General features: G+C 46.9%; 2 protein-coding genes and 1 long non-coding RNA gene across 3 annotated transcripts; 1 reads left to right on the forward strand and 2 right to left on the reverse strand.

Annotated features, from left to right (window-relative positions):
- The first annotated feature begins 1,007 nt into the window (after positions 1 to 1,007).
- On the forward strand, positions 1,008 to 5,587 carry LOC115669863 (wall-associated receptor kinase-like 14). Its single transcript, XM_030591005.2, has 3 exons — positions 1,008 to 2,158; positions 3,969 to 4,046; positions 4,220 to 5,587. The coding sequence occupies exons 1-3, from the start codon at positions 1,381 to 1,383 to the stop codon at positions 5,500 to 5,502; spliced, it is 2,139 nt and encodes a 712-aa protein (XP_030446865.1). The 5' UTR covers positions 1,008 to 1,380; the 3' UTR covers positions 5,503 to 5,587.
- Positions 2,626 to 4,317, reverse strand: LOC130140813 (uncharacterized). The gene is made up of 2 exons (XR_008818821.1): positions 4,178 to 4,317; positions 2,626 to 4,060 (listed from the first exon to the last, which is right to left on the reverse strand). It is a non-coding gene; the product is annotated as an uncharacterized LOC130140813 (long non-coding RNA).
- A 2,957-nt stretch (positions 5,588 to 8,544) lies between the features above and the next one.
- LOC115669864 (allene oxide synthase 1, chloroplastic) lies at positions 8,545 to 11,010 on the reverse strand. Its single transcript, XM_056321228.1, has one exon. It carries the CDS (start codon positions 10,967 to 10,969, stop codon positions 9,377 to 9,379), a length of 1,593 nt encoding a protein of 530 aa, XP_056177203.1. The 5' UTR covers positions 10,970 to 11,010; the 3' UTR covers positions 8,545 to 9,376.
- Positions 11,011 to 12,054: the final 1,044 nt, after the last annotated feature.

Raw genomic sequence — 12,054 nt, forward strand, 5'->3', positions numbered from 1 at the left:
CGTAGGATCTTACTGATCGACTCAAAACTAGCCGTCCAAAATGTTACTCATTCTCTCGCTTCAACAAGAAACGATGAATGCAATGATCACTCGCGTGAAGACCATTTAGAAAGCGTGGAAATGACGGCCAGACGAGTGCGCAGCGCCGTGATCAATGAGCTAGTGAGAAGTACAAGTGGAGGAAACCGAAAGACTGGGACCGTGTTGTTTTTTATTAAGACGCGAAGCTTTTTGGGTTGGAACGTACCCCAAGTTTGACTCTGGATCCCCACTCGGGACGCACAGAATCATTGAAGGCAAGGATGATGTCGTGTCCCAAGTGACCCGTCATTATTGGGTAACGGGGGTTAAGGCCTCGTCAGCTTATCTAGAAGCACCGGATGAAAATAAACTCTCGTCATTCTTCGTTCATTCAAGTCGTCATGTTCAATATTGATGGGTTATTTTTTTTTATTTTTCTGATAAAATAAAAGATAATTCGTAACAAGAAGTTCCGACTTTAAATCTTTTCAAAGTCTATTTACCTCCCTAATTAAATATGTACAAATTTAATACCAGGCAAAAAAATCAGACCAAGCGTGAGGGGGAGTGATAAAATATTAATATTAAACCACATCTTCATCTAACGGCCTAAACTTTTAGAGCAGTCGGAAGTGGTCCCATAATATCTCACTTCGTATCAGAGCAGGGGATCATGACTTTGAATATTTCCAGGGTCCCATTTGCCTCCCCGATTAAATATGTTCATACTTAGTACTAGGGAACAAAATCTCACATTTTCCATTCTTCTCTTGTTTGATATTTCCTCAAGAAGGGGGAGGGTTCAAAATGATAAATCACCGTTCCATTTTGCCTGTGGTCAAGTGTCAATCTTGACTAGCTCAGGGACCCAAATGGCAACTTCATGAGCACCAACAGATCATGCTTACTCCCCTTTATAAAAATACGTCAAACTGACCCGAGAATCACTTGCTTGCTCGACGGGGACTCTTCCCCGACTTTCTGGCTCTTTGGTCAGTACAGGCACATCAAGAGTCACGACCACGTCGGTACTCTTCCGTGAAATATGCGACGTTGAACGCTGTCCGTGTTTCCTCATCGGTTTCTCGTTATATTTCCTCTCTCGCGCGCGAAAGTGTGAAAAGGAACTTCGCTTTCTAAGCACTCTCCAAGATTCCGCACGTCCCTTCCTTCTTCTCTTCTGCCACGCGATCCCCTACTTAAAACCAAACCTAATCCGCTGAAAAAGGGAAGCCGAAGGAAACTTGTTCTGTCCGACTGTTGCTGGTCCTTCCTCATGCTTCTCGTTGATCAAAACGATCCGCCATCTCAATCCACTCGATCCACGACTGTCTCTTGATCGAAAACGGCGTCCAACCGATGTCTCTGACGATGCCGAAGGCCGCTCTGTCCCCCCTCCTCCTCCTCCTCCTCCTCCTCTTGGCCGGCATGGTATTGCCGATCCTCACGGCCGCGGCACGTAAAGCCTGCAGCCAGACCTGCAGCAACGGCAAGCCCGCAAACCAGAACCTGACGTACCCGTTCGGGTTCTCGCCGGGCTGCCCAATCCGGCTCAACTGCACCAAGGACGGGGACGCCCTCATAGGGGAGTTCCTGGTGCAGTCCGCGTCCGTGGACACCATCACCGTCACCATCAAGGCCAATTGCAGCCGCCCGTTCGGGTCCATGGACCAGCTCTACGGCCGCAACTACGCTCCGAAGGGGAAGAACGCCGTCCTGCTCAGCAATTGCACGCAGAACTCCCCCTGCGATGTGCCCAACACCCTGGTCATCCAGGCCCAATTCCAGTCCGGTTGCGATTCTAGCACCAAGATCAACACCAGCATGAATTGCTACTCCGAGGAGCCGAACCACTACAACGTGACGTTTCTCAACCACAGTCGGCTCTTCGCCCTCGGCTGCGAGTACTTTCTGTCGTCGATATCGGCGGAAAACCTGAACAACATATCGGTGTCACTGGGCGTCCAGATGCTACAGCTGGTGTGGTGGGTCAACGGTGACGAGTGCGAGTGCTCCGACGACGCGGACTGCGTTCAGCTCTCGGGGCTGCCGAAAGGCGGCGGGAATGGGTTCCGGTGCAAGTGCAGGGACGGGTTCCTCGGCGACGGGTTCTTGGCCGGCACCGGCTGCCGGAGAGGTTAGTTGGAGGGCTTTATCATTGTTGACTCTTTTGACCAATTATCTTCTGCGATTAAATTAGGAAATCGGTGCTAAAAATGCTTAAATGGGATACAAAATCAATTTGCTAACTGTCATGGCGGACCGGCAGTAGGTTAAGAATACGACCCATTTACTCGACTTTTAGTCTTAGACATTATTATACATATCGATAATGGAAAATGAGTTTTGTTATGCCTAGTTTACTATTGAGTTAATTGCACATCCGAGAGTAATTTAGTACATATAAAGTGGACATTTTATGGTTTTTAAAGTCAAAACCCCACCTAGAAGTTGCTATGTTCATCAGACGAGTCAAAAAAATTTTGGTTGAGAAATTTTGGGGACACCTTTTTGTAGTTTGGTAATTTTCTTTCATGCAAACGACAATTTAGGAATTAAATCTTCATGAGAAACTCATGCAAACGACAGTATAGGAATCAAATCTTCATGAGAACCTCTCTCCTACCATAAATTTTCCACCAACAATCCCTGAAAAGGCTTTAAAAGGAATCAAAGCTCGCGAAATATTTACAATCAACAAACCAGTCGTGAATCGTAGCTGGAGGAAGGGTCTTAAAGTTTTTCTTTATTTCGTCGCCTTACGTTATGACTTCACTCCAATTCCAATCTTTTGCTAGCCGAAGAAATCATTCACTAAAAACCGAGTTTTGGTGAGACCAACCTCTATAAATACTCGCATTTAATTCAGTAGATACACAAAATTCATGCTAGTAACTCCTCCATATCACCATTTATGAAGAAAGCACACGGCACGAATCCTTCGAACTCGACCGGGAAAGTCAATCCGAGCCGAGGGGATGCTATCCTATCCCATCCTATTCAAGTGGATGCCATTAATGCTCATGGCCGGACGAGACCCCATTTTCTGTCCATAGACAAGATCATTTCCTTTATGATCACAGCATGGAACTTCGTTGTCCATGGTGGGTGGTACGGTTAAACGGGCACGTTTGCCCACTAGAACGCACCAAAAGTAAGAGCGCACAGTGACCCCACTAGCGGGCGGACAATAATACATTACATGGGGGACCCTTTTCAAAGACAATTAACATCGTCTTAATCAAAGTTTCGTCGTAAAGTCAGGTCAAAGTGGATACAATATAATATTTGGGCCGGTGTCCCGTTTTTCTTGCTGATTCGTTAAAGAACGATCCGCCATTGTTGTCCTCTCTTTTGTCTGGCACGGGGGGATAGAAGAACAAGCAGCCCGTCGCGCTCAAGAATGGGTTGTTTCACCTAACAAAGATCGCCACTGAAATCTGCGGATCCCTTTGAACGATGCTGAATATGCTCCCCAAGTGATTTTGATCTCTAGGATTACACAAAAGTCAACGGAAGAACGGCAGATTTTTGTGTGGGGTCTTGGTGATGTCTGAGCCTCTGGACTTCAGGGGCGCAAAGTGCAAAGAGGTCCATCCAACGTCTAGAATCTCTTGACTTTGGAGGGCACAAGTGATCGAGAACTTTGAACTTAACCTCGACATTGTTAGCTCTTTCACTTTGTCTGGACTCAAAGACATTCTAGTAGATAATGATAGTTTGACTGCTCCTTTTTAGTTCTATGTCTTCAGTGTCGAGCTAGCTCTTACTTTTCGTGCTTAACCCGAACTTAGGCTTCATGGGAAATCGATTTCGGTCGTGCAGATCGTGGCGGCTCCGAAGAGTTTATCGAGTCAAAATGTCTGTGTTGTTTTATGTATGTGATCCCGAAAATCCTCATCCTGCTGAGAGCTGACCTTGTTTTCTGATTTTTATCTTGCGAGCAGACGCATTCATGTGCAATCCTGCAAAGTATCTCTCTGGCCAATGTGGAGGAACCACCAGAATAATTGTTCTGGTTGGAGGTACTTTAATCTTCCTATCAAATTAATTATATGATCATAAATAATTGTTGAGTGTTCTAATGGTTCTATATTGCGCGTAGCAGAAGTAACTTGTGACTTCACGTGAGTATTAGGAATGTTCATAGCTATACCTGTCAAATGCTGTCTCATGTCATCTGTTTCTTTGTTTTCAGGTGTTGTAGTTGGGGCTTCCCTCATGATCAGTTTGGCATTGATCTGCTGCTTCTTTCGACGGCGAAGCAAATGGAAAGCTCAACTCAAGGTGCAGAGCCGTCTGTCCGAGGCCTCGGGCAAGAGCAGCATCACCTTCTATCCCTACAAAGAGATCGAGAGAGCCACAAATTATTTTTCAGAGAAGCAGAGGTTGGGGACCGGGGCATTCGGGACGGTCTATGCTGGGAAAGTGAATGGCAACGACGAGTGGGTCGCCATCAAGAGGATCAAACAGAGGGACAGCATCGAGCAAGTCATGAATGAGATCAAGCTCCTGTCGTCCGTGAGCCACCCCAACCTGGTCAAGCTCCTCGGTTGCTCAATCGAGAAAGGCGAGCAGATCCTCGTCTATGAGTTCATGCCCAATGGCACATTGTGCCAGCATTTGCACAGAGAGAGGGGTCAAGGACTTGCCTGGCCGATCAGGCTGAAAATTGCCACAGAAACTGCTCAAGCAATTGCGCATCTCCACTCTATTAAGCCCCCAATATACCATAGAGATGTCAAGTCAAGCAACATTCTCTTGGATGACAATTTCAAGTCCAAGGTTGCGGATTTTGGCCTTTCGAGACTCGGCATGCTCGAGGACTCCCACATCTCGACCACCCCACAGGGCACCCCGGGCTATCTCGATCCCCAGTACCATCAGGATTTCCACCTTTCCGACAAATCGGATGTCTACAGTTTAGGCGTAGTACTTATGGAGATCATCACGTCGTTGAAGGTCGTGGACTTCTCACGGCCTCAAAACGAAGTGAACTTGGCCAATTTGGCCACGGATAGGATTGGGACGGCGCGGTTGGATGAGATCATCGACCCGTCCCTCAATGTGCACAAGGACAAGTGGACGTACTTGTCCGTGCAGAAGGTCGCCGAGCTGGCATTCCAGTGCCTCGCGTCACACCGAGACCTGAGGCCTACCATGAAGGAAGTGGCGGATGAATTGGACCGGATCAGGCTCAGTAGATGGGCCGCTTCCGAAGCGAAAAGCTGCACGACTTTGTCCGAGACGTCTTCATGCTCTTCTTCGGGCAGTATCAGCGAGAAGTTGCTGATTTGTCCCAAAAGGAGTGCCGAACTGGAGATTACAAAGGCGATCAGTGTCAGTGATCAAAGTGGAGGTAGCGCCATGAGCTCGACCGGGAGCACAGCAGATAATTCGACAGCATCAATGAAAGATTCGTGCTTAAGTGAAGAGAGCTCTCCCTCATCAAACACTCTACTCTCTAAGGTGATTCAGTGACTTAAATGTGCCTTTCCATCCGAAGCTTTTACATCCCTTGTAAAACACCACACGTGTAATTCATTTAGTCGAGTTTTCTCTCTAACTTACTGGATTATACACTCATTAGCATATTTGTTCGACAATAGTGCCCAGAAATAAAGCAATTCGTCCCGTTGTTTGCATCTCCTCTCTGGCATGACAGTTCCGCTCATACAATCAATGTCGCAAATTCTTTGATTAATCGAGGAGGATTTGAAGAACATAACAAAGGAGGAGAGATGAGAAGGGCAGATCATAAGTTCCATGAGGAAAAAAAGATCAGTTTTAAACATCAGATCCTTCTGGTGCATAGAACAAAAAGGAATGAGAAAGCACATGTATGCAAAAGAATAGTTTGATCGTCCAAAACACGACCGTTGATCACCAGTGTACACTAACCTTTGTGAAAAGAATGCCGGTTTATCTAGTATCGTACATTAAACATGACGCCCCAAATCAATGCAGAGGTTTCTCGATGAATCAGTGACTGCACGACGACGACCGATATCAATAGAAAGTATTCTATGTCCGACGTCTCTAAAATAGAGTCATGGATGTTCCTGTTTACAGCATACCACAGATGGTAGAAATAGGCATTTCAAACAATTGTAAGTAGCCAACATGATACCAATCTTCCCTTTCCAGTGCTCAGCAGCCCATTGAAACTCTCCACCTCAACCAAGCTTGCTTAGAAATGCCGGAGAGCAATAGAACCTTGCTTCCATATCTCCTCAGAAAATCTGCAGGCACAGATACAGAGCATGCGATCTCTAAATTTCAGGTGTTGCATTGCAGAACGCACAAAGAGGGTCAATCGTAGCCCCTCGCTGCGATATACGACAGCCCATTCTGGATAACAAGCCAAGATATGAGCCGCGAAGTGTACGCGTATGTGCATGTGAAATTGCTCGTGGATCGTACGAGTCGTGAGCTTACCTTCATAGCCCTTCTCCATTACCAGATAGGAGCGGGCCTTGCAGCATCGCTCAAGCTTTCGGCCACTGCCGCCGCCACCGGAAGTGGCCATGCAGCTCCTCCAATATGTCCGGTCACGGCCGTGTTCCGGGGCCTAATCATACCATGGATGTTGATCATGGGATAAACAGCGTCCAATCTAGAGTTTTAATTTGACAAGAATCGCAGTTGAAGTAGCCCATTTGTCTCTAAGGCCACGACAATGACATTTCTTCACAGATCAAGCCCACATCTATATATCTATATTTATGCGATATGACATTGGAAATAGCGCCAAATATAAGTAATTATTTAGGGAGGTGTTATTTTCGCCTACGTAAGTAATGTTTCAGTGGAAAAGCTGCCTATATAAGTAGTTGACCTACATAAGTAGTTGCATTTGTCTATTAGCCTTTAGACAAATATGACTAATTAGATAGGCAGCTGTCATCATTGATATATATATATATATATATATATATATATATATATATATATATATCTTTCATTTGGATATACGAACTTATCTCCCATGGGTAATTTAACAATAGTTTTTGCTAAGGGAAATTGTCCGATCGATCCTAAATTCATTGTACGGATGTCCTAGTCCTAAACTTTTAGATTTTGCCAATTTAGTCCTGAATCCTTACGCGAAATTCTGCTTCTGACCAATTTTCACCAAGAACCACTGACGTAGAGGCATGCTGCTTAGGACGACCAGCGATTTTTGGACGACCACGTTAGTAATTTCTGGCGAAAATTTGCCAAAAGGACTATATTGGAATTTCGAGTAAGGGTTTAGGATTAAATTGACAAAATTGAAAAGTTACAAACTAAATTAGCATTCACACAATAAATTCAAGACTGATTGAATAACTTTCCCATCTCTCTGTCAATAATAGAAAAGCCACCTTTACTCGCTCCTCAATTGTGACCTCACCTCTTTAGGGATGATGGAATGACAAGTGTGACAATAGAATGACAAAGATAATTCTCTAATATCTTAAATATTGACTTCGTTTTGCATATTTAATAGGGCTAGGACTTTCATCATCACTCAATTCCTGCACGCCCAATTTGAAAGGAAGCCATCCTTTAATGCTTCAAGTCTAAGTTCCTATTAATTACATTATTAAGCTCACGCCTAACATGGGTAGGGACGGTGTTTTGTCTGCCAATTCGATGAATGGTATGATCTTCTATCGTCTCTGTGTTAAATCAAAATATTTAGGCTCCGTTTGTTTCGCAAAAAATGAAAATTTTGAAAAATATTTTCCTGAAAATGATCGCCCCTATAGCTTAGCGCATGTCAACTCGAGTATCTCGGTCTTAATATAGATTAAAAGAAAAGATAAATAGTGAGTTCTATCGTTAAGTACGTTAAAATTCAAAATCCGTGGGCAAGTTAATACCAAATCTCTCTCACTTTTACGAAGCCCGTATCTCCTACTTTGAAATTCAAATCCATATTCTCATATTCATAATCATCCAAATTCATTTCAAATCCGGAAAAAAAAACTAGTTAAATTTGGTGTCCATCGTTAATTTACGAAATCATCCTTGATATTCTTATGATTCTTACAATAACAAAATCTAAAATGGTCATTTCACAAATATGGGTGGGCTAGTTTTTGGATAGTGGATAGCTACTTTCATGTAATCGACTTCCTAGAAACATTCAGAATGCTGTCTAAGAACTGACCAAAAAAAATTAAAATCAAAATGATGATATGAATTAATCTCAAATCGTAAATTAGAAAAATTCTCGAGGAAATGCATTTCTAGCGTACGCTTGAAGATATCCCTAATCCCTAAGCTCACGGATACATTGATTTGCTCATATGACTTTACTTAAGCAAGTAGTGATTATCGTTACAAGTTATGTCAATTGTCCCAAGTCCATTTGAAATCGAAATCACGTGTTAGGGCGAAAAGAACACGATATATGATTCTATCGATAAAACATTGAAATTCAATTCATCGTCGATCATCAATTATTCTTATACTTGCACGGAAAGAGATCAAAGAAGCTGCTACTAGTTTTCATGAAATAATTGAGCGCGTATATAAAATAACATAAACCCTGGATTTGTATTAAAATAAGAGCCATGCTTTACCCGCTATCAAGCTACGGATTGCGCATATAAAAAGGATCTAATTCCGATCCGAGGCGAAACGAATTCCCGACACCCAGATTTATTTCGAATCGAGGATGCCCGCTCCCGGCCCTCTTTCTCACTCGTGCGATCCGATCGTCCCGTTCGGATCGCGATTTGTCCGTTTGATCCCGGCCCCTTTACCCCAATGAATAAATCAATACTCGAACAAGAATCTCGTGTTCTTTGTTTCGATGCACGAGCAACAGTTCGTCGCTTTTCCAAAGTGACACACCCGTCGTCGCACCAAAGCATACAATAGAGAGAGCGAAAGAGACCTCCAATTCATGCTTCAACTTTCACATGTTCCTATTATCTACGGAGCACCTCTCTGTACAAAAAGACGCACCGCCACCAACCACTAAGGATGTCGTGCCCACCCATACTTTGTGCCCCAAAAGAAACAGGACATATGAAAGAAAACAACAAATTAAAATAATTATTAAAAAAAAGGAGGAAAAAGGAAGAAAGAACGACATCACTAACCCGAAATTTTGTACAAAGAAAGGCTGCTAGTGCTAAATCCTCCACTGCCCCCGTCATCCTCCACTATCCCAAACATTGGACCCATTGGAGTAAAGTCCCACTAGCTTTTCGGGCATGTGCTAGGTGAGTACGAATTTAAATAAAAAAGTTTAGTCACTTTTCAAGACCCAGAATTGCTCGTGCGAGAAGTAGCTGACACATATCCTTCAGATTTTCCTTTCGTGTCGATTTTTAAAACTATTCTTTTTTTGGGTTGGTCAAAAGGTGGCTAGCTTGAGCGACGTGAGGGTCACCGACGCCCCCAACGCCGACGCCCCGACCTCCATCTCGAAGGAGTCGTACCGGAGGAAGAGCTCCACCACGAGCAGCCGCGACACCAATACCACGAAGTCCTTCCCCGCGCACTGCTTGTTCCCCAGGTTCGGGCTCTCGGTCTCGGGCCCGTTCGACCACAGGACGTGCCGGAGCAGCCTCTCGCCGTCGTCCCCGACGAACCGGTCCGGCACGAACTCCTCCGCCCTCTCGAATATGCGCCGGTCCTTGGTGGCGAAGGGCTGGTACCCGAATATCATCTCCCCCTCCTTGACCTCGTAGGCGGCGTCGTGGCTCTCGATCACCAGGTCCCGCTTCGCCTTCCCGTACTGCAGCGGCACCGGCGGCTCGATCCGGAGGGCCTCGTAGACGACCGACTTCATCAGGGGCATCCGCTCCATCGCCGCCATCGTGACCTTCCCGCCGGCGTCCCGGACGGCGGACCGGATCTCCCGGGCCAGCTCGGTGTGGAGCTTCACCCCGGCCCGCCCGATCCACTTGATCATGTTGGGGAAGAAGATCTTCATCCCCCCGAACGAATTGAAGCAGGTGGCGAAGAGGAGGTTGTGGCAAGCCTCCTCGCGCGAGATCCCCATCCGCTCGGCCTCGTCGAGGACGGGGCCGGAGGAGGACTGGAAGAAGTCGTAGAGCCGCTTGTAGTCCTCCTTGACGAGGAAGGGCGGGAGGCGGAAGGTGTGGATGACGAGGTCCTCGACGAGCTTCGGGAGGCCGAGGACGAGGAGCGGGGCGAGCTGGAACACCACCCACTTTCCGACCAGCTTCGGACCGTCGAGCCCGAGCTTGGTGTCCGCCGGGTTGACCCCGTAGAGCGATCGGGCCAGGAAGTTGAAGGCGGCCTGGTCGTTGGGCTCGCCGAAGCCCGCCTTCCCCTTGGAGGCGAGTTCGGCCTCGAGGACCTCGAAGAGCTCGGTGAAGCTGGAGTGGAACTCGGGGATGACGTGGTCGCGGCGGTGCTTGAGGAGGAAGAACATGAGCTTCTTCAGCATGGCGTGGGCGGGCTCGGAGGGGTCGAGGTAGGCGAGGACGCGGTAGCCGCCGGTGAGCTCGGTGGAGGGCATGAAGGTGCCGGTGAAGAGGTCGCGCTTCTCGACCTTGGTGACGTCGAAGAGGACGGGGAAGCTCTTGCCGTCAAGGAGGACGACGACGCGCGGGTTCTGGGAGATGAAGGGGCCGGGCGGGAGGTTGGCCCGGTACACCGTCGACCCGTACTTCTGGATGCGGGACTTGAAGAACTCGTCCCGCCCCTGGTTGTAGAAGTAGTCCTGGCGGTCCTTGAACGGCCCCACCAGCGGCAGCCCGTAGTCCCCCGGGATCTTCCGGAGCGGCAGCTTGGGCTTGGGGTCCGGGGAGGCCACCACCGCCGGGGGCACAGCCGGTCTCTCCGACACGGAGGCGGCGACGCGGCGGCGGCGGTGGGCGGGGAGGCGCAGCGCGGGGGCTCCGCGCCGGGGCGCGCCGCGGCTGTGCGCCGTGTGCCGGAGCTGCAAGGGAGAGAAAGTTAAGGAGGTTGACGCCATTAATGCTCTGCTTTGACACACACACGCACTATCTCTCTCTCTCTCTCTCTCTCTCTCTCTAACTTTCTGCGTCGGACTGTTGAGGAAGAAGAGAGAGAAAGTGGAAGTGGGAATAAAGAAGGAAAAGGGGAGGGTCGAAGGAGCTTTTGTTTGATGGTTGGGAAGGTGGAAGGAGGCGTCAACGACGGGGAGACGACGTGGAGTCGAGGGAAAGTAATGAGGGTTTGACGGGAGGAAGGCGGTGGAGGGTGCGCGTATTTATAGCGGGGGCAACGCCGCTGACGGGGCGTGTCGGGGGGGCCCCACCCCACACCCTTCGGCTTATTGGAAAAGCACGACCCGTTTTTGCATATTTAAGCTTGACCATAATCGTGAAAGGTGTGCATAATTGAATCGGGTCTCTCTTCCCCTTCCTCCTTTTGTTTATTATATCGGGATAAATATATTGAAAGCCCTAAAATTCATCGTGTAAGTGCAATCGATTCTTAAAACTTATCACGAGAGTATTATCAAATTCTAAAACTTTACAACAGTATAAACAAGTCCTAACACTTATCAAATTGAACCAGTCGAATCTGATTATATTTTATGAAAGTTTCAAGATTCGATTGTATTTTCATGATAAGTTTTAAAACTTGATTGCTATTTTTGAAAGTTTTAAGACTCGATCGCACTTTCGTTATAAGATTTAAGATCGAATTGCACTTTCGCGATAAGTTTTAAGAATTCCCATGCATTTATCCCTTACAAAAGTAGAGAACTATTATCGGTGAAGGCTGTTCTCGATACGAGAAAAAGGGTTTTTTTTTAAATGGGTGTGCACGATTTTTTTAGTTATTTTTCGGGTGTTATTTATTGGAGGGTGGAATCTTAGCACCTTTTTTTCAAGGGCAAACGGGGTTCAGTGTCTTCGCAGCTGCTTCCTTGGTTACTGGTGATGAACATGTGCTGCGTCTGCTCTGAATATTATAATGTTCGACGGAGACTCTTCGTCGCCGCCGGTGTTTGCTTGAGCGGTACGCCGTCCGCCGGAAAAGTCTCGTCCATAAAAATTCGAGTGGAATTACTTCCGGATTGTAATTTTT

This window comes from Syzygium oleosum, unplaced genomic scaffold (assembly GCF_021117445.2).
Source record: "Syzygium oleosum isolate NSW1041296 unplaced genomic scaffold, Sole_v2.1 Sole_v2.22, whole genome shotgun sequence".
Classification (NCBI taxonomy): Eukaryota; Viridiplantae; Streptophyta; class Magnoliopsida; order Myrtales; family Myrtaceae; genus Syzygium; species Syzygium oleosum.

What these genes read in the sequence shown, in the direction of transcription:
- LOC115669863 (XM_030591005.2), top strand. Translation starts at nt 1,381, where the DNA reads ATGTCTCTGACGATGCCGAAGGCCGCTCTGTCCCCCCTCCTCCTCCTC. An exon ending in CGGCACCGGCTGCCGGAGAG is followed by an intron (nt 2,159 to 3,968) that starts GTTAGTTGGAGG and finishes TCTTGCGAGCAG; the next exon opens with ACGCATTCATGTGCAATCCT. An exon ending in AATAATTGTTCTGGTTGGAG is followed by an intron (nt 4,047 to 4,219) that starts GTACTTTAATCT and finishes CTTTGTTTTCAG; the next exon opens with GTGTTGTAGTTGGGGCTTCC.
- LOC115669864 (XM_056321228.1), bottom strand. Translation starts at nt 10,969, where the DNA reads ATGGCGTCAACCTCCTTAACTTTCTCTCCCTTGCAGCTCCGGCACACG.